Source organism: Trachemys scripta, unplaced genomic scaffold (genome assembly GCF_013100865.1).
Source record: "Trachemys scripta elegans isolate TJP31775 unplaced genomic scaffold, CAS_Tse_1.0 scaffold_26, whole genome shotgun sequence".
Taxonomy (NCBI): Eukaryota; Metazoa; Chordata; order Testudines; family Emydidae; genus Trachemys; species Trachemys scripta.
In genome coordinates, this window is record NW_023260511.1 from 4928911 (window position 1) to 4947678 (window position 18768).

The 18768-nt window shown below is 49.6% G+C and overlaps 1 protein-coding gene across 34 annotated transcripts in view; it reads left to right on the forward strand.

Moving 5' to 3' along the window:
• The window catches only part of LOC117870330 (deleted in malignant brain tumors 1 protein-like), a 293761-nt gene that overhangs the window by 24690 nt on the left and 250303 nt on the right, over positions 1 to 18768 (forward strand). For 22 of the 34 annotated variants that reach the window (XR_004643956.1, XR_004643955.1, XM_034757453.1 and 19 more), the window contains 2 exons: positions 194 to 523; positions 11743 to 12072. The exons of 7 other annotated variants lie outside the window; for them this stretch is intronic. Coding sequence is in view for 25 of the 27 variants with exons in the window: in XM_034757453.1 (XP_034613344.1) it covers positions 194 to 523; positions 11743 to 12072 (660 nt within the window). In the remaining 2 variants the exon portion in view is untranslated. Of the gene's footprint in view, positions 1 to 193; positions 524 to 10171; positions 10177 to 11742; positions 12073 to 18768 lie in introns of all 34 variants that reach the window. 5 more of the 34 variants (XM_034757457.1, XM_034757436.1, XM_034757447.1 and 2 more) reach the window with 3 other exon arrangements.

Below are 18768 nucleotides of genomic sequence, written 5' to 3' on the forward strand. Positions count from 1 at the left end.
TGGGAGGGGAGTGGACAAACATCATCATTGCCCAAGTGATTAGCCTGGTCAGTGGTGGGGAGCCCTTGATTGGCAGTGGCTGTGTGCAAAGACCGGTCAGATCCATCAGCGGGAGGTGCTACGTTCCCCAGTGACATGAGAGATCAGATGCTCAGGAACTTCCCTGAGTGTTTATTGCCTTGGGTGTCTGCAGACTCTGGCATATCAGAAGTGGCTCAGCTCCGACTGGTGAACAGCCCAAGTCGCTGCGCTGGGAGGGTCGAGGTGCTTCACAACCGTCAGTGGGGAACCGTGTGTGATGACAGCTGGGACTTACAGGATGCCGGAGTTGTGTGCAGGCAGCTGGGCTGTGGGACGGCGTTATCAGCCCCAGGAGGGGCTCGATTTGGGCAAGGATCTGACCGTATCTGGCTGGATGACGTCAACTGCACAGGGACAGAAGTTGCCCTCTTCGATTGCAGGGCTCGGCCTTGGGGAGAGAATAACTGTAACCACAGAAAAGATGCTGGTGTTGTATGCTCAGGTAACTTGCATCCATCACGTCACTGTGGGTGGTGCAGGGATCGGGCTGGGAATCTGTCAGGAGAGACCCAGCTCGCCTGTCTGAGTCAGTGCTGACCCCAGTGCCCCAGCATGGTGGTAAGGGTCTGTACTGTAAGGAGCCATTTTGGGTTCACAGTAAGTGTCTCTCCTCCCATGGTATCAGTGCTGACCCCATTTCCCCACACAGTTCTACAGGCCTGTGCTGCAGGGAACGGGATGGGGGCTCAGTAGGGGGTGCTCTCCCCTCTAAGTCAGTGCTGGGCCAGTGCCCCAGCACTCCACTTAGGGTCTATGCTGCAGGGAGCACTACGTGTTCCTCTGTGAGAGACCCTCCCGGCTACAGCACAATGGGGCGCTGGGTAACTGTAGATCCCATTTGTGTGATTTCGGGTTGAATGGATCCTGCAGCCACTCAAGGATACCTTTATGATGTGTGGGGTTCCTATCTATTTCACTCTGGGTGATTTACATCTCAGCTAATTACCCATAAAGTTGTAATATACCCCACTGTTTTGACTGGAGACAGGGTTCTTCCTAACTACCTCTCCTACGCAGCTCATGAGTTTGTGTGGCCTGTCTCTCTGTTCCACTCCACAGGGTGGCTGCATGGTAGTGGTGGGGAGCAAGGCTGTCAAGTTATTAAAAAGATAATCATGATTAATTGTGAGATAAATACATTATCATTATTAATTGTACACTTAATCGCATCTTTACAGAATAATAGAATACTATTTATTTCAATTTTTTGAGATGTTTTCTACATTTTCAAATATATTGATTTCAATTATAACAAAGAATAGAAAGTGTACAGTGCTCACTTTATATTTATTTTTGATTACACATATTTGCACTGTAAAAAAGAAAGAAAACAAATATTATTCTCAGTTCACCTCATACAAGTACTGTAGTGCAATCTCTTTATCAGGAATGTTGAACTTAAAAATGTAGAATGATTTACAAATAATAACCATAATCAAAAATAAAACAATGTAAAATTTTAGATCCTACAAGTCCACTCAGTCCTACATCTCATTCAGCCAATCGCTCAGACAGAGAAATTTGTTTACCTTTGCAGGAAATAATGCCGCCTGCTTCCTGTTTACAATGTTACCTGTAAGTGAGAACAGGCATTCACATGGCACTGTTGTAGCTGGTGTAGCAAAATATTTATGTGCCAGATGAGGTAAAAATTCATTTGTCCCTTCACGCTTCGACCACCATTCCAGAGAACATGCGTCCATGCTGATGATGGGTTCTGCTCGCTAACGATCCAAAGCAGCGCAGATCGACAAATGTTCATTTTCATCATCTGAGTCAGATGCCAACAGTAGAAGGTTGATTTTCTTTTTTAGTGGTTCAGGTTCTGTAGTTTCCACATTGGAGTGTTGCTCTTTTAAGACTTCTGAAAGCATGCTCCACACCTTGTCCCTCTCAGATTTTGAAATGCACTTCAGATTCTTAAACCTTGGGTTGAGTGTTGTAACTAGCTTTAGAAATCTCAGATTGGTTCTGTGATGTTCCCCTCTGGTGTTATCTGGACTGGTGATCTGCTAGGTCACTCCAATCCTTGACTGTGGGAGCCAGCCTTTCCCTGCTCTGCTGTGAGTACCCCCACTTCTGGGCTCTTCACACACAGCCTCTGACATGTAAGCTGCTCCTTGGATTATGCAACCAAATGACACTAGCCAATATTGCCGGTCCCAGACACAACCCTAGGAACCTCCTTCTTGCACTCTCCAGTTTTGCCCGCTGGACGCTGCAAGCTTATATGAGTTCATCAATTTAACAAAGAAATTGGGATGTACCAGGCTTGTTATCACAAGGGGAATCTCTGACATGCTTCAAACCAAACACGCTGCTTCAGATTGAACTAACAAACTGAGTTATTAACTATGAAGATAGATTTTAAGTGATTATAAGTCAAAACAGAACAAGTCGTATTTTGTCAGATTAAATGAAAGCAAAACACAGTAAAATCTGTTTTTTCCATCACTTCGCCAACAGGAAAGCTCTATAAATTGGTGTTTCTGATCTTAATTGAAATGCCCGTTTATAGTCCGTTTGGCGTGGTGCCGGCAGGGTGCTGGGGTGCAGGAGTGAGTGTGGAGCGCAGGCTTTGGAGGGGTCTTAGTACGTGGGAGGGGATGCGATGTGTAAGATCCATGGGCCGCTCACCTTGGATGACTCCCCGTAAGCGTCGACCTGTCCTGAGCTCTGGCTACTCCTAAGCAGAGGCGTGCCAGGTGGCTCTGCATTTTGCCCCCCCATGCCAGCTGCACAGCTCCTATTGACTGGCAACCATGGCCAATGGGAGCTGCGGGGGTGGCACGTGCTGGCGGATATAGTGCACCAAGCTGCCTGCCGCGCCTTCACCCAGGAGGATCCGGGACAAGTTGTTGCTTGCGGCGAGCCACCTGAGGTGAGTGCCTGCACTTGATACCGTGCCCCAACTGCCTACCCCGAGCCCCCTCCTGCACCCAAACATCCTCCCAGAGCCCGTACTCCACACCCCCTTGTGTGCCCCAACTCCCAGCCCCACACTCCCTCCCGCACCCAAACTCCCTTCCTCTTAGTTAACCAGCATTTTTCATTTACTTGCACCCCCCGTTTCCTCAACATGCCGGATAAAACAACTTTAACTGTAATAATATAAAGTGAGAACTACACACATCGTATTCTGTGTTGTAATTGAAATCAATATATTTGAAAACATAGAAAATATGCAAAATATTTAATAAATTGCAATTGATATTCTATTGTTTAACAGTGCGATTAAAACTGCGATTAGTGATCAATCTTTTTTATCATGATTTTTTTTTTGAGTTAATCGTGTAAGTTAACCGTGATTAATTGACAGGGAGTGAACCCCTAACAGGCTGTTGCAGAGGCTGTTGAAACCCATCAGTGGGAGTTGCTATGTTCTTCTTTGCATGATTTCTCATGTTCATACCAATAGGTGTGCGCGCCCCATGCACGATCATCGGAAGGTTTTTCCCTAGCGGTACCCATCGGGTTGGCTGTGGAAACCCCTGGAGTGGCGTCTTCATAGTGGTGTATATAGTTCCCTGCAGACCTGCCATGTTCTCAGTTCCTTCTTACTGCCAGTGATGGTCGTTGGAGCAGCTGAGTCTCTTGCATTCACAAGTGCCTACCTAGTGGTTAGGGTGACCAGATGTCCTGGTTTATAGGGACAGTCCCGATTTTGGGGTCTTTTTCTTATACAGGCTCCTATTACCCCCCATCCCCCTCCCGATTTTTCACACTTGCTGTCTGGTCACCCTACTAGTGGTTCCCTTTTCTTAGTTGTAGATAGTTAATAGTTAGTTATATAGTAGTTTATAGTAAGTTGGGCTCACTTTGGGGGTCTTTCCCCACACCCCAGTTTCCCCAGGCACCTGGGCATGCCTCGGTCACAGGGGTTTAAGGTGTACGAGAGGTGTGCGAAACCTATGCCCACAAGCGATTCGCATGCTCCTTGTCTCAAGTGCCTCGGAGACGGTATCAGACAGACAAGTGCCCAGTTTGCAGGAGCTTGAGACCCAGGACTAAGAGAGAACAGGACTATCATTGAAAGCTCCTCCTGATGGAGTCGGCTCTCCGCACCCAGCCGGCACTGGAAATGCCACCTCATCATTGGTGCGCAGCCCCCCGGCCTTGGTGTTGGATTTCCTGGCAGCAGGAAAGGACTCCTCCAAGGAGCACCAGCACTGCTGCCCTGCTCGTAAGGCCAGTGCTACCAGGTGGCATCCTGGAGTTGGACCCGATGGTGGACATCCTTTCCCTGGACTATCCATCTAGGGTGCCCTTGCCCCAATAAGAACGATCCAGAATACTACTAGGATGCTCTGGCAGATTCCGGCCTCAATACCACCCACTGCTAAAGGGGTGGAGAGATGCTATTTTTTGCCAAAGAAAGGGTACAAACACCTTTTCACCCACCCCCAACTGGGGATTCTGGTGATCTTTGCGGCAAATCATAAGGAGCGACAGGGGCAGCCAGGTCCCACCCCAAAGTCACAGGATGCTAAGAAGCTGGATATTTTCGGCCGAAAGGTCTACTCGACCGGGGGGCTCCAGCTTCGAGTGGCCAACCAGCAAGCGGTACTCAGCTGCTTCCAATTCCTGGAGCTTGTTAGCAAAATTCCAGGCATTACTCCCAGCTGACTCTCACAAGGAGTTTAGCACGTGCCTCGAGGAGGGCAGAGTGGTCTCGAGAACATCCCTCCAGGCCACGTTAGATGAGGCAGACTCAGCGGCTTGGACTATGGCCACCGCTATTACAAGGAGGTGCAGTGTGTGGCTGAAGGTGTCTGGGATACCACATGAAGTTGAGAACACGATCCAGGACCTCCTCTTTAACCGTGCAGGCCTGTTTGCCCAAAATATGGATTCTTGCCTGCACAACCTTAAGGACTCGAAGTGACTTTAAAACCTTTGGGGATCCACACCCCTGCACCCCAAAGAAAGCCATTTAAGCCTCAGCCCCCGTCTCACTTCTGCTCTGGGCCAAGGCCAGAGTTTGGCCAAACAGCCCCCAGGCCCGAAGCCAAACTTTTGAAGATGCACCCGAGGATGGAGCATCAGTATTGAATTTGGATCCTTACCCTCCCTTTGTGAATTGATTCTCCCGCTTCTACCGTGCATGGTCCCAGATCACTTCAGATCGCTGGGTCCTGAGCACGGTACAGATGGGATATTTTATCCAATTCTGTTCCCTCCCGCCCTCCCACCCCCTTTCCCAGTTTCTTTTCAGGGACCCTTGTCATGAACTACTCCTCTTGCAGGAGGTGCAATCGCTCCTCGCTCTAGGGGCAATAGAGGAGGTTCCTCAGGAGTTCAGGGGCAAGAGGTTCTACTCCCGCTATTTCCTCATCCCCAAGGCCAAGGGTGGGCTCCGGCCTATCCTGGATCTGTGAGACCTCAACACATTCATGAGGAAAGTGAAGTTTCACATGGTATCTCTGGCTCCCATCATTCCTTCCCTGGATCTGGGGGACTGGTACGCCGCACTCGACTTGAAAGATGTGTACTTTCATATCTCCATTATCCTGGCCCACAGACATTTTCTTCGATTTGTGGTCAGTGGCCAGCACTACCAGTTCAGAGTGGTCCTGTTTGGGCTCTTGGCGGCCCCCCGGGTATTCACAAAGTGTATGGCGATCATTGCAGCCTTCCTCCACAAACGGCAGATGCAAGTATTCTCTTACCTGGACGACTCGCTTATCACGGCCGAGTCGCAAGCACAGGCTGCAGAGCATGTGTCTCTGGCTTGGGCCACATTCCACAGGCTGGGCCTCATATTGAAATTGCCCAATCCACCCTAGCCCCGACGCAGAGAATAGAATTCATAGGAGCTCTCTTGGGCTCAACACAGGCCAGGGCGTTCCTGACCAAGCACTTCCAAGTGCGCTTCCAAGCACTCATGGGCATTATCGAAAACCTTAACCGATTCCACACAACCATGGCCAGAAATTGCATGAAACTGTTGGGGCATACGGCGGCCTGCACATACATGATCAAGAACACCAGGTTATGCCTTCGCTCCCTCCAGCTGTGGTTGGCACGAGTACACAGGCCAAGCAGGGACCCAATGGACAGAATACTTACCCTCCCCACTCTCATTCTTGAGTCTCTCCACTAGTGGCTGCAGCCACAAGTGGTCTGTGTGGGAGTACCCTTTGCCAAACCTCAACCTACGCTATCGCTAGTCACGGACGCCTAGGCGCTCAGTTGGGGAGCGCACCTGGGCAATATCAGAACCCAAGGCCTATGGTCCCACGCAGAACTATCGCTGCATATCAATGTAAGGGAGCTGAGGGCGGTTCATCTGGCATGCGAAGAGTTCCAGGCCCGCCCTCAGGGCGCATGTGTGTTGGTGCTGACAGACAACACTGCAGCGATGCTCTATATAAACAAATAGGGTAGTGCTTTGAACTCTCTCCGAGCTAGGAAGCCCTTGAGCTGTGGGACTTTTGCATGGCTCACTCGATACACCTAGAGGTGTTGCATCTTCCGGGCGCAGAAAACAAGCTAGCCAATTGCCTCAGCCGCTCGTTTCACAGTCACCTCAGGCCAGACATCGGACAGTCCATTTTTCATAGACCTCTACGAGATGTGGAGCAACAGGAAGTGCCAGCGATTCTGCTCTTTCCTGAACCACAGCCCAGGCTGCATCGCAGACGCCTTTCACCTTTCATGGACAAGTCACCTGCTGTACACAGAGTCCTCCTTAAGACTTGCTGGGACAGAGCTTCAATTATCCTCATAGCGCCAGCGTGGCCCCGCCAGCACTGGTTCACCATGCTGATGAACCTCTCAGTGGACAGACTAGTAGCCCTTCCTGTGTGCCTGAGCCTCATCACACAGGACCACAGACACCTACAACACCCCAACCTGGAGTTCCTCCACCTCATGGCGCGGAAATTCTATGGCTGAACCCTCTTGAGCTTCAGCGTTCAGACCCAGTGAGGGAGGTCCTGCTGGGAAGTAGGCAACCCTCCACTCATGACACGTACCTGGCAAAATGGATGTTCTTCTCCATCTGGTCTCTTCAGAGGAGCACTGCACCACAGCTAGCTCCAATTCCCCTGGTTTTGGACTACCTGTTATACCTCCAGCTGCAGGGGTTGGCAATATTATCTCATAGGGTACACCTGGCTGCCATTTCGGCCTTCCACCTGCGGGCAGCAGGTAGGTCAGTCTTCGGCAATCCCATGGTGGGCTGGTTTCTCAAGGGCTTGGACAGACTTTATACCCAGGTACAATGGCCCATTCCCCAGTGGGACTTCAACCTGGTCCTGTCCACACTCATGGGGCCCCGTTTCAAGCCCATGACGACCTGCCCTCTGTCCTACGTTTCCTGGAAGGTGGCCTTTCTGGTGGCCATAACCTCGGCCAGAAGGGTATCCCAACTCCGAGCGCTGACTTCCAAGCCCCCCTATATGGTCTTTTATAAAGACAAGGTGCAGCTACGCCCTCACCCTGCGTTTCTGCCAAAGTTAGTCTCCCAGTTTCATGTGAACCAGGACATATTTTTACCTGTGTTCTTTCCTAAGCCACATATCAGTAACAGAGGGCGCATGTTCCATTCTCTGGCCGTCAGGCATCCTCTAGCATTCTATACTGAGCACACAAAGCGATTTCGTAAGTCACCACAGTTCTTTATTGCAATCGCAGAAAGGATGAAGGGGCTTCTGATCTCGTCCCAGTGCATTTCATCATGGATCATGTCCTGTATCAGGACTTGCTACGACCTGAATAAAATTCCAGTCCCTTCGCTTATGGTGCACTCTACGAGAGCGCAGACATCGTCCACAGCATTCCTGGTACAGGTCCCTATCAAGGAAATATGCAAGGCAGCAATGTGGTCCTCTGTCCACACCATCACGTCACACTACACCATTACCCAACAGGCAAGGGACGATGCAGCCTTTGGCAGAGCAGTCCTGCATTCCTCAACCAGGTGAACTCCAACCCCTCCCCAAGGAAAACTGCTTGGGAGTCACCTATTGGAATGCACATGAACAATCACTTGAAGAGAAAAACGGTTATCTAACTCTCGTAACTGTTGTTCTTCAAAATGTGTTGCTCATGTCCATTCCAAAACCATCTGCCTTCCCTCTGTTGGAGTATTCCGGCAAGAAGGAACTGAGCAGGCAGCGGGTCTGCTGGGACCTATATACACCGCCATGAATGTGCCACTCCAGGGGTCTCCACAGCCTACCTGACGGGTACTGCTAGGGGAAAAAACCTCGGGGATAAAATCATATCACACTGACTAGAGCCTAGCCTCATTGAACAAGATACTTTTCTGTCTGGTAGAGCAACGCTTACGCCACAGTCCTTCCAGGGTTTTAGTCCAGGCTTGGCTGTGATCTCCTGTTCCTGAGAAAAACGCTGTCAACCGCCTCCTGGGTGAAAGGGAGCTCTTGTCCCCTCTCCTCTTTCTTTGTAGGTACAGGTCATTGTCTCTTCCCAGAGGAGGTCCCTCTTTAGAGACTTGTGTTGAGGTTCCTCTGTCTTTGTAAATTCTCAGGCTCCCACTGGGCCCAGACAGTGAATATAGCCTGTCTCCATGGCTGTGCATTGTTCTATGTGCTGATTGGCTCAGCCGAAGGGATTGCCATGGCGCAGGTGACATGCTTCACTTCAACACCTCATATTCTACATTTTACATCTCTCTTCAACTATGTCCCATACAAACATCTTCCCCGGTTAGTTTGACAAGCAGTCTGCTGGCTCTTGGCAGAGACCTCACAACCCACCTTTGGTGAACTATTGTGCATATAGCTCACCCAGGTGATCCCCGTATAACTCTAGGCATTCCTGTGCCTTCTGCCAGTTGGCGTCTATTTCTAGGCCAGACTCCTCTGTGGCACAATAGGGACCTGGGTAACTGCAGCGTCCACTGGCTGGATTTGGTGTCAATGGAGTCTGCAGCCGCTCATTCAAACTAAAAATCCAGGGCCAATTTCTCAAGAGTCCGGTTCCTAATCACTGTGTTCCGGCGGATTTGCATTTCAGGGAATTAGTCCTGAAATTGTAACTTCCCCAAGAGCTGGACACAAGAGAGACAATTATTCCTCACTTCCTGTACTACACAGCCTACATATTTCCCTGTCCTGTTTCTCAGCTGCCCTGTCCTACCCCAGAAGTGGCTGCATGTCAGTGGGAGGAGTCTTCTTCTTTTGTGTATATTACAAGTTGATATCTATGTAACCCTTCTGCCAGTGGTGTTGGAAGGGACCAGGGCCGGTGTCAATAACTAGAGGTTCCTTTTCAGCAATATAACACAGATCCAGCTTGAGCATCCACCCAATAACCTGATACAATTACACAAAATCCACTGGGTGTTTCTACGAGGCAAAGTTTCCCCTCTTGGAAGCACAGAATCTCAGTGCAGAAAAGGAACTTATTAATAAAAGGAGGAAAGGGCCCCAACATTAACTTGGGAAAATGCCAGAAACAGGATTTATAAACATAAAACCATGAGCAAAACACCTCCCCAAGAGAATGTTGGTCAGTGTCTTTTGCCTCAGGTTCTTGAGTCCAGCAACTAAATTTCCTTTAAGGTGCCCGTCCCTTCTTTCTCCACCCCACCCCACTCACAGTGATTGTCCTTTGTTAGTGAAGACCCAGAGTTCAGAGGTGCAGCTGTGTGAGTTTAGCTCCCACAATGGGGGCGGGGAGGAGAGCGCCTGGCTTGGTCTGCTGTCTGGGTGCTTGCTCTGGTGGCAACTGCCCTGCCAGCCACTCACCACTCTGCTCGCCCTCACCTTCTGCTGCCCCCGGCCTCTCTACTGTGACCTCTACAGGTCTCTCTCTTGAGGCTCCACCCAGCTCTGAGAGACTGTCAGCTTTTGGAGGGGAACTCTCACTCACAGCAGGTGATTTCAACTCTAGTGATCACTTAAACCAAAATGATTCCTAATGGAGCCTTCATTAACTCTATCTTTGAAGAGTGGTGAGGGGCAGATTAAATGATGCCTAGACCTCTTACACAGTACGCACACACCTCAGCAGGAACACCCATCTCCACCTCCTCTCATTCTTGATAGGGGGTCTGGTGTCTGAGCCCCCTGGTTAGTGAGTTCCGTTCAGTTCAGAGTGACCACCTCAGTCAGGGCAGGCTCAGCACAGTTCTGCTGCCTTTTACTCACGACAACTACATTTTACTACCCCTGCATTGAAGTACTACAGTGATTTGTAACCCAGCACCAGCCAACACAGCTCTGTCTGCTGGATACCTGGGCAGAGTGAATGTGTTCTTGAAGCCTTTTCCCCTCCCCAGCTCATCACTAGCTGTCAGGGGAGAACTCATTCCAAACTTGCTTACCTCTACCTCAGGTGTGGGCAAACTTTTTGGTCCGAGGGCCAATCTGGGTGGCTCAGGGAAGGGGGTTGGGGTGTAGGAGGTGGTGTAGAGTGTGGAGGGATCTTAGAGTAGGGGGTTGGGGTGCAGGAAGGGTGTGGGGTGTGACAGGGCTTAGAGCAGGGGTTCAGAGAACAGGAGGCGTGCGAGGTGCGGCATGAGGCGCTACAGGCGAGGGCAGCGCGTGGAGCCATCTGTTCCCCACCCTGCCCCAAGAGGCTGCAGGGATGTGGTGCCGACCACTTCCGGGAGTGGTGCGGGGCCAACGGCGCCAAAGGGGTGGTAATCCTATGGACCAGATCCAAAGCCGAGACAGGTCGGATCCAACCTGCGGGCCGTAGTTTTCCCACCCCTGCCATCTGACTGTGAATTCTCAAGTTCCAGACTTCTAACGGGGCTCTCCTCCACCATGTGTGACTGTCTGTATTGCTGCCCCACAGGCACACTGAGAAGATCAGGCTAAGCCAAATTTTTGCACTGCAGCAATTCCTCTGGCCAGTCTAGTCAGGGGCCCATTAACCCTCATCCAAGATCTACATCCCAGGTTGTAAATGGGCAGATACAAGTTAGGGCTTCTGAAAATGCATCAGCACGCCAGTCTCTGTATCCCAAAGTTCCTGCCCCTCTGTGAGGACACAGGTGTCAGCCCAGCTATGTAATCATTCATCTGAGACTGTTACTGGGCTGGCAGCACTAGACACGAGTGCAGCAATGTTACCAAGTCAGTCCTGGCAAGTCAGGAAGACCCGCGGGGACAAGTGTTTGTTTCAGGAGGGAGTCATTCTGCTTGAAGGAAGTGTGCATTGCCTCTGAATGGGCAGTTCTAGGGGGATGGACACTGGGTGAGGTTTTCAGGGAGCGATGGAATTCGATGCTGATGTCAGGCTAAGGCAACCATTAATGACACGGGTGACTGTGCTGAGCTCACAATCACCAAGATGCTTATCCCAGCATCTGCCCCACAGTACTGCACAGTATCACACTGGAGCGAATATCAGCACCAGGAGTGAGGGTGTAAATCTGCTCCCCAGGAGGTTCCTGCCAGCAGTGCGGGGCGTGATCTTTTTAAGTGCTGTAGTGGGAGCAGTGGGTCAGACTGCCGTCCAGTCTGCCTAATTAGGTGACATCCTAGCTAGGTGAGAGCTGGCTGGGAGGGCAGTGGACAAACTTCAACATTGCCCAAGTGATTAGCCTGGTCAGTGGTGGGCAGACTCTGAAAGGCAGTTGCTCTGTGCAGAGACTGGACAGAGGTACTACGTTCCCAAGCGACACGAGAGATCAGATGCACAGGAACCTCCCTGAGTGTTTATTCCCTTGGGTGTTTGCAGATGCTGGCATCTCAGAAGTGGCTCAGCTCCGACTGGTGAACGGCCCAAGTCGCTGCGCTGGGAGGGTCGAGGTGCTTCACAACCAGAAGTGGGGAACCGTGTGTGATGACAACTGGGATTTACAGGATGCTGGAGTCGTGTGCAGGCAGCTGGGCTGTGGGACGGCATTATCAGCCCCAGGAGGGGCTCGATTTGGGCGAGGATCTGACCGTATCTGGCTGGATGATGTCAACTGCACAGGAACAGAAGTTGCCCTCTCCGACTGCAGGGCTCTGTTTTGGGGAGAGAATAACTGTAACCACAGAGAAGATGCCGGTGTTGCGTGCTCAGGTAACTTGCATCCATCATGTCACTGTGGGTGGTGCAGGGATCGGGCTGGGAAGCTTTCAGCATAGACCCAGCTCTCCTGTCTGAGTCAGCGCTGACCCCAGTGCCCCAGCATGGTGCTAAGGGCCTGTACTGTAGGGAGCTGTTTCGGGGTCACAGTAAGTGTCGCTTTTCCCATGGTGTCAGCGCTCACTCCATTTCCCCCCCACAGTTCTATGTGCCTGTGCTGCAGGGAGCAGGATGGGGGCTCAGTAGGGGGTGCTGTCCCCTCAAAGTCAGGGGTGGGCCAGTGCCCCAGCACAACACTTAGTGTCTGTGTTGCAGGGAGCAGTACATGTGCCTCTGTGAGAGACTCTCTCGGCTACAGCACAATGGGGTGTGGGTAACCATACATCCCATTTGTGGTATTTGGGGTTGAATGGATCGTGCAGCCACTCAAGGATCCCTTTATGAAGTGTGGGGTTCCTGTCCACGTAACTCCGGGTGATTTACATCTCAGCTAATTACCCCTGGACCTATAAAATGCTCCACTGTTGTGACGGGAGACAGGGTTCTTCCTCACTTCCTCTCCTACATGGCTTATCAGTTTCTGTACCCTGTCTCTCATCTACCCTGTTCCATGCTACAGGTGGCTGCATGGTAGTGGTGGGGAGTAGGGCTGTGAAGTTATTAAAAAGTTAATCATGATTAATTGTGAGATTAAAAAATTAATCTTGATTAATCGCATAATTTATTGCACCTTTACACAATAATAGAGAACCATTTATTTCATTTTTTGGGATGTTTTCTACATTGTCATATATATTTATTTCATTTACAACACAGAAATCAAACTGTACAGTTCTCACTATATATTTATCTTTGATTACACATATTTGCACTGTAAAAAAGCAACAAAACAAATATTATTTTCAGTTTACTTCATACAAGTACTGTAGTGCAATCTCTTTATCAGGAAAGTTGAGCTTACAAATGTAGAATTATTTATAAATAATAACTACAATCAAAGATAAAACAATGTAAAATTTTAGATCCTACAAGTCCACTCAGTCCTACAGCTTGTTCATCCAGTCTCTCAGACAGACAAATTTATAAACAAGATGCAAGCAGCATTATCTCCTGCAAAGGTAAACAATGTTACCTGAAAGTGAGAGCATGCATTCACATGGCACTTTTGTAGCTGGTGTAGCAAAGTATTTATGTGCCAGATGTGATAAAAATGCATATGTCCCTTCATGCTTCGATTACCATTCCAGAGAACATGCGTCCATTCTGATGATGGGTTCTGCCCGATAACGATCCAAGTAGTGCAGACCAACAAATGTCCATTTTCATCATCTGAGTCAGATGCCAGGAGCGGAAGGTTGATTTTCTTTTTTGGTGGTTCAGGTTCTGTAGTTTCCGCATTGGAGCATTGGAGTGTTGCTCTTTTAAGACTTCTGAAAGCATGCTCCATACCTCGTCCCTCTCAGATTTTGGAAGCAACTTCAGATTCTTAAATCTTGGGGCGAGTGCTGTACCTAGCTTTAGAAATCTCACTTTCATACTGTATTGTTCCCCTCTGGTGTTACCCTTGCTGATCTGCTAGGTCACTCCAATCCCTGACTCGGGGAGCCAGCCTTACCCTGCTCTGCTGTGCAAACCCCCACTCCTGGGCTTTTCACACACAGCCTCTGACATGTAACCTGCTCCTTGGATTGTGCAACCGAATGACACTAGCCAATATCGCGGGTCCCAGACAGAACCCTAGAAACCTCTGTCTTGCAGTATCCAGTTATCCCTGCTGGATGCTGCAAGCTTATCTAAGTTCATCAATTTAACAAAGAAATTGATATGTACCAGTCTTGTTATCCCAAGGGGAGTCTCTGACACGCTTCATACCAAACATACTGTTTCAGCTAGAACAAACGAACTGAATTATTAACTATGAAGATAGATTTTAAGTGGTTATAAGTCAAACATAGCAAGTCACATTTTGTCAAACACATTCTAAGCTGATCTTAATACTTTTAATGCCCTTTGAAACTTAGATGCTTCTTATCACCGGCTAGCTTTTTGCTCTTCAGCCAGGCTCTCCCCTTTAATCAGTACTTCAGTTGCTTCGTGTGATGTCTATAGATGTAGGTGGAAGAGAGAGGAAAAGCATGGCAAACATTTCTCCCTTTCATCATGTTCTTTCTTCCTTCTTTGCTTTGCCCCACCCTCTTTAGTGTCAGGTGAGCATTACCTCACTGCAGTCCCAAACTGACCTTAGAAAGGGGAGTCCAACAGATCCTTTTGATGCTGCCTAGGCCAGCGTTCTTTATTCCTGTGAGGCTGGGCTGGATTTGTCCCATACATGCCTTGAGAGTTTTTGCCTGGGCTTATTATAAAGCATGAGTATACATTTTCAACCTCATAACTTTATACATGAAATTATAACCTCTAACATTGCTATAACATTACTGCAACAACAATTACTATAACATCACTTTAACAACAAAGCTCAGTGTATTATGAGGCTTCCAAAGACAGCCGACATGACAAACTTTGTATTGGATACCACACAATCATTTTATAAGGATGAACATGGGGGAGCTGGGTGATTCCCTGAGGTACAGAGAGTCACAGGTACCTTCTTTGCGTTTTGTGAAATTTGCATTGAATGTCTTCTCAAGTGCCATGCGAACGCCTCTTCTCACTTTTGGGTGACATTGGAAATAAGAAGCAGGCAGCATTATCTCCTGTAAATGTAAACAAACTTGTTTGTCTGAGCGATTGGCTGAACAAGAAGTAAGACTGAGAGGATGTTTAGCCTCTAAATTTTCCATTGTTGGTTTTTTTGCGTGCATTTAAGTACCAAAAAAAAAAATCAACATTTGTAAGTTGCACTTTCACAATAAAGAGATTGCACTACAGAACTTGTATGAGGTGAATTGCAAAATACTATTTCTTTTACTATTTTTACAGTCCAAATATAGTAAAAACTGTTTTTTTCCAGCACTTCACCAACAGGAAATCTCTATAAATTGGCATTTTGGATCTTCATTGAAATTCCGGTTTATAGTCCGGTTGGCGCGGGGCCGGCAGGGTGCTGGGGAACAGAAGGGGGTTTGGATTGCAGGTTCTGGGAGGGACTTTGGGTGTGGGAGGGGTCTTGGTACATGGGTGCGAGTGCAGGGTGTAAGATCCATGGGTCTCTCACTTGGATGGCTCCCCATAAGCGGTGACCTGTCCCGGGCTCTGGCTACTCCTAAGTGGAGACGCATCAGGTGGCTCTGTATTCTGCCCACCCCCCCGTGCCAGCTGCACAGCTCCCATTGGCTGGGAACCACGGCCACTGGGAGCTGCAGGTGGAGGGAGTGCACCAACCTGCCTGCCGTGACTCCGCCTAGGATGAGCCGGGACGAGTTGCTGCTTCCGGGGAGCTACCTGAGGTGGCCCTGGATCCGGCACCCTGCACCCGATACCGCGCCCCAACTGCCTGCCCTGGGCCCCCTCCTGAACCCAAAATCCCTCCCAGAGCCCGTGCCCCATCCCCCATCCCCGCACTCCCTCCCGCACCCAACCCCCCTCCCTCTTAGTTAACCAGCATTTTTCATTTACCAGCACCCCCCATTCCCCCAACATGCTGGATAAAACAACTTGAACTGTAAGAATATAAAATGAGAACAGTACACAGTGTATTCTGTGTCGTAACTAAAATCAATATATTTGAAAATATAGAAAAACATCCAAAATATTTAATAAATTTCAATTGATATTCTATTGTTTAACAGTACAATTAAAACTGATTAATCGTGATTAATTTTTTTAATCCTTATTTTTTTTTTTAGTTAACTGATTAATTCACAGGGAGTGAACCCTTAACAGGCTGTTGCAGAGGCTGTTCAGACCCGTCAGTGGTAGGCGCTATGTCCTTCTTTCAGTGATTGCTCATGTGCATTCCAATAGGTGTGTGAGCGCCGCGTGCATGATCGTCGGAAGGTTTTTCCCTAGCGGTACCTGTCGGGTCGGCTGTGGAGACCCCTGGAGTGGCGCCTTCATGGCGGTGTATATAGGTCCCTGCCGACCCGCTGCCTGCTCAGTTCCTTCTTACCATCAGTGACGGTCGTTGGAGCAGCTCAATCTCTTGCACTCGCAAGTGCCTTCGTAGTGGTTTCCTTTTCTTAGTTGTAGATAGTTAATAGTTAGTTATTGTGACAAAGTTCCTCCTCTATCTTGGTGGGTCCTGCGCTTATTGGCGGATTTTCTTGCCTCAGAGATTCACCATGTGGGTTGGGGAACAGCCCAGAGACCTTCCCTTCTGGAAGAACCCACAGTCCAGGTCAATTGGGAGGTGTGGGGGGAACCCGGGCCCGCCCTCTACTCCGGGTTCCAGCCCAGGGCCCTGTGGACTGCAGCTGTCTATAGTGCCTCCTGTAACAGCTGCATGACAGCTACAACTCCCTGGGCTACTTCCCCATGGCCTCTTCCAAACATTTTCCTTAGTCTCACCACAGGACCTTCCTCCTGGTGTCTGATAACGCTTGTGCTCCTCAGTCCTCCAGTAGCACACTCTCAGCTCCTTGCGCCTCCTGCTCCCAGCTCCTCCCACTCGCACCACAAACTGAAGTGAGCTCCTTTTAAAACCCAGGTGCCCTGATTAGCCTGCCTTAATTGATTCTAGCAGCTTCTTCTTAATTGGCTCCAGGTGTCCTAATTAGCCTGCCTGCCTTAACTGGTTCTAGCAGGTTCCTGATTACTCTAGTGCAGCCCCTGCTCTGGTCACTCAGGGAACAGAAAACTACCCATCCAGTGACCAGTATATTTGCCCTCTACCAGACTCCTGTACCCCACTGGTCTGGGTCTGTCACATATCCCTCCCCCCTGCTCAATGCCAAGGGGTTGGGCAGCTTGGGATGCCAGACAATGCACACGTGACAAGCCATCGGCGTTGCCATGATGGCTCCCTGCTCTGTGTTGCGCACGGAACTGGAAAGGTTGGAGGGATAAGAAGCATTTGGTCACCCCTGTGTTCTTCTCCTTGTTCCGCTGCATCCATTGAAGAGGGCATGGTCGGTCACGAGGACAAATCTGCGCCCAAGCAGGTAGTAGCGCAATGTTTCCATGGCCCATTTTACAGCGAGGCATTCTCTCTCCACCACTGCATATTTTTGTTCCCTTGGAAGGAGTTTCCGACTGAGGTATAGAATTGGGTGTTCCTCCGCCCCGACCATCTGTGATAGAACGGCCCCCAACCCTATTTCCGATGCATCCGTCTGCAGGATAAGCTCCTTGGTGAAATCAGGGGCAATCAGTATGGGGTTACTGCAGAGGGCAGTCCGTAGGTCTGTGAATGCTTCCTCTGCTGCGTCAGACCATCTCACCAGATCAGGTCCACGGGCTTTCACTAGGTCTGTCAGGGGGCTTGCCCTTGTGGCAAAGTGGGGGATAAATCGTCGGTAATACCCCACCACGCCTAGGAAAGCCCGGACTTATTTCTTGCAACTTGGTCGGGGCCAATTTCGGATGGCCTATAACTTGTTCACTTGGGGTTTTACCAGACCTTTTCCCACAATGTAGCCAAAATATTTGGCCTTCGTAAACCCTACAGCACAATTGGCAGGGTTTGCTGTAAGGCCAGCTCGCCTGAAGGTATCGAGGACTGCCTCCACCTTCTCCAGGTGGGTTTCCCAGTCTGGGGTATGAATGACCACATCGTCCAAGTAGGCAGCAGCATAACTGTTATGCGGGCGTAATAGCTTGTCCATGAGGCGCTGGAAGGTAGCTGGGGCCCCATGTAGTTCAAAAGGGAGGACAGCATATTGAAAAAGACCCTCTGGTGTAGAGAACGCAGTCTTTTCCTTTGCGTCTTCTGCAAGGGGAATCTGCCAGTACCCCTTTGTCAAGTCTAGGGTAGTCAAGTACCGGGCATTACCCAGATGGTCCACTAGCTCATCTATGCGAGGTATGGGGTATGCGTCGAACTGGGATACTTCGTTTAGTCGCCGGAAGTCGTTGCAAAATCTTGTGGTGCCATCATGTTTGGGCACCAGCACGATTGGGCTGGACCACTGACTGTGGGATTCTTCGATGATCCCCAACTCCAGCATTTTTTTTACTTCTGCTTTTATTTCCTCCCTTTTTACTGCTGGCACCCGATAGGGCCTCATTGTTACTCTGGCCCCAGGGTTCATGACGATGTGGTGATATGTCTTGGTTGTTCGGCCCGGTTTTGTCGAGAACACATCTTGGTTCCGGAAGATCATCTCAGACACTTCATTCTTCTAGTCTGGTGTTAAATCGGGAGACACTCTCACCTGTTTGGAAGGCTTGTTTTCCTGGGTTAGGTCTTTTTGGACCATTGTGCATGCCTCTTGTGCATGCCAGGGTTTCAGAAAGTTAACGTGATAAATCTGTTCTTGTTTTCTGCATCCTGGCTGCCGCACCTTGTAGGTTACTTCCCCCACGGGTTCAACCACCTCATAAGGCTCCTGCCATTGGGCCAGAAGCTTGCTTTCTGCTGTGGGTACCAACACCATAACCCGATCCCCTGGTTGGAACTGTCGCACTTTTGCTGGTGATTGTAATGGGTTCACTGGGCCTCCTGTGCCTTCTCCAAATGTTTCTGTACAATAGGGGTAACCCGGGCTATCCGGTCTCGCATCTGCATTACATGCTCTATTATATTGCTCCACTCATTGGGTTCCTCTTCCCAGATCTCTTTGATGATATGTA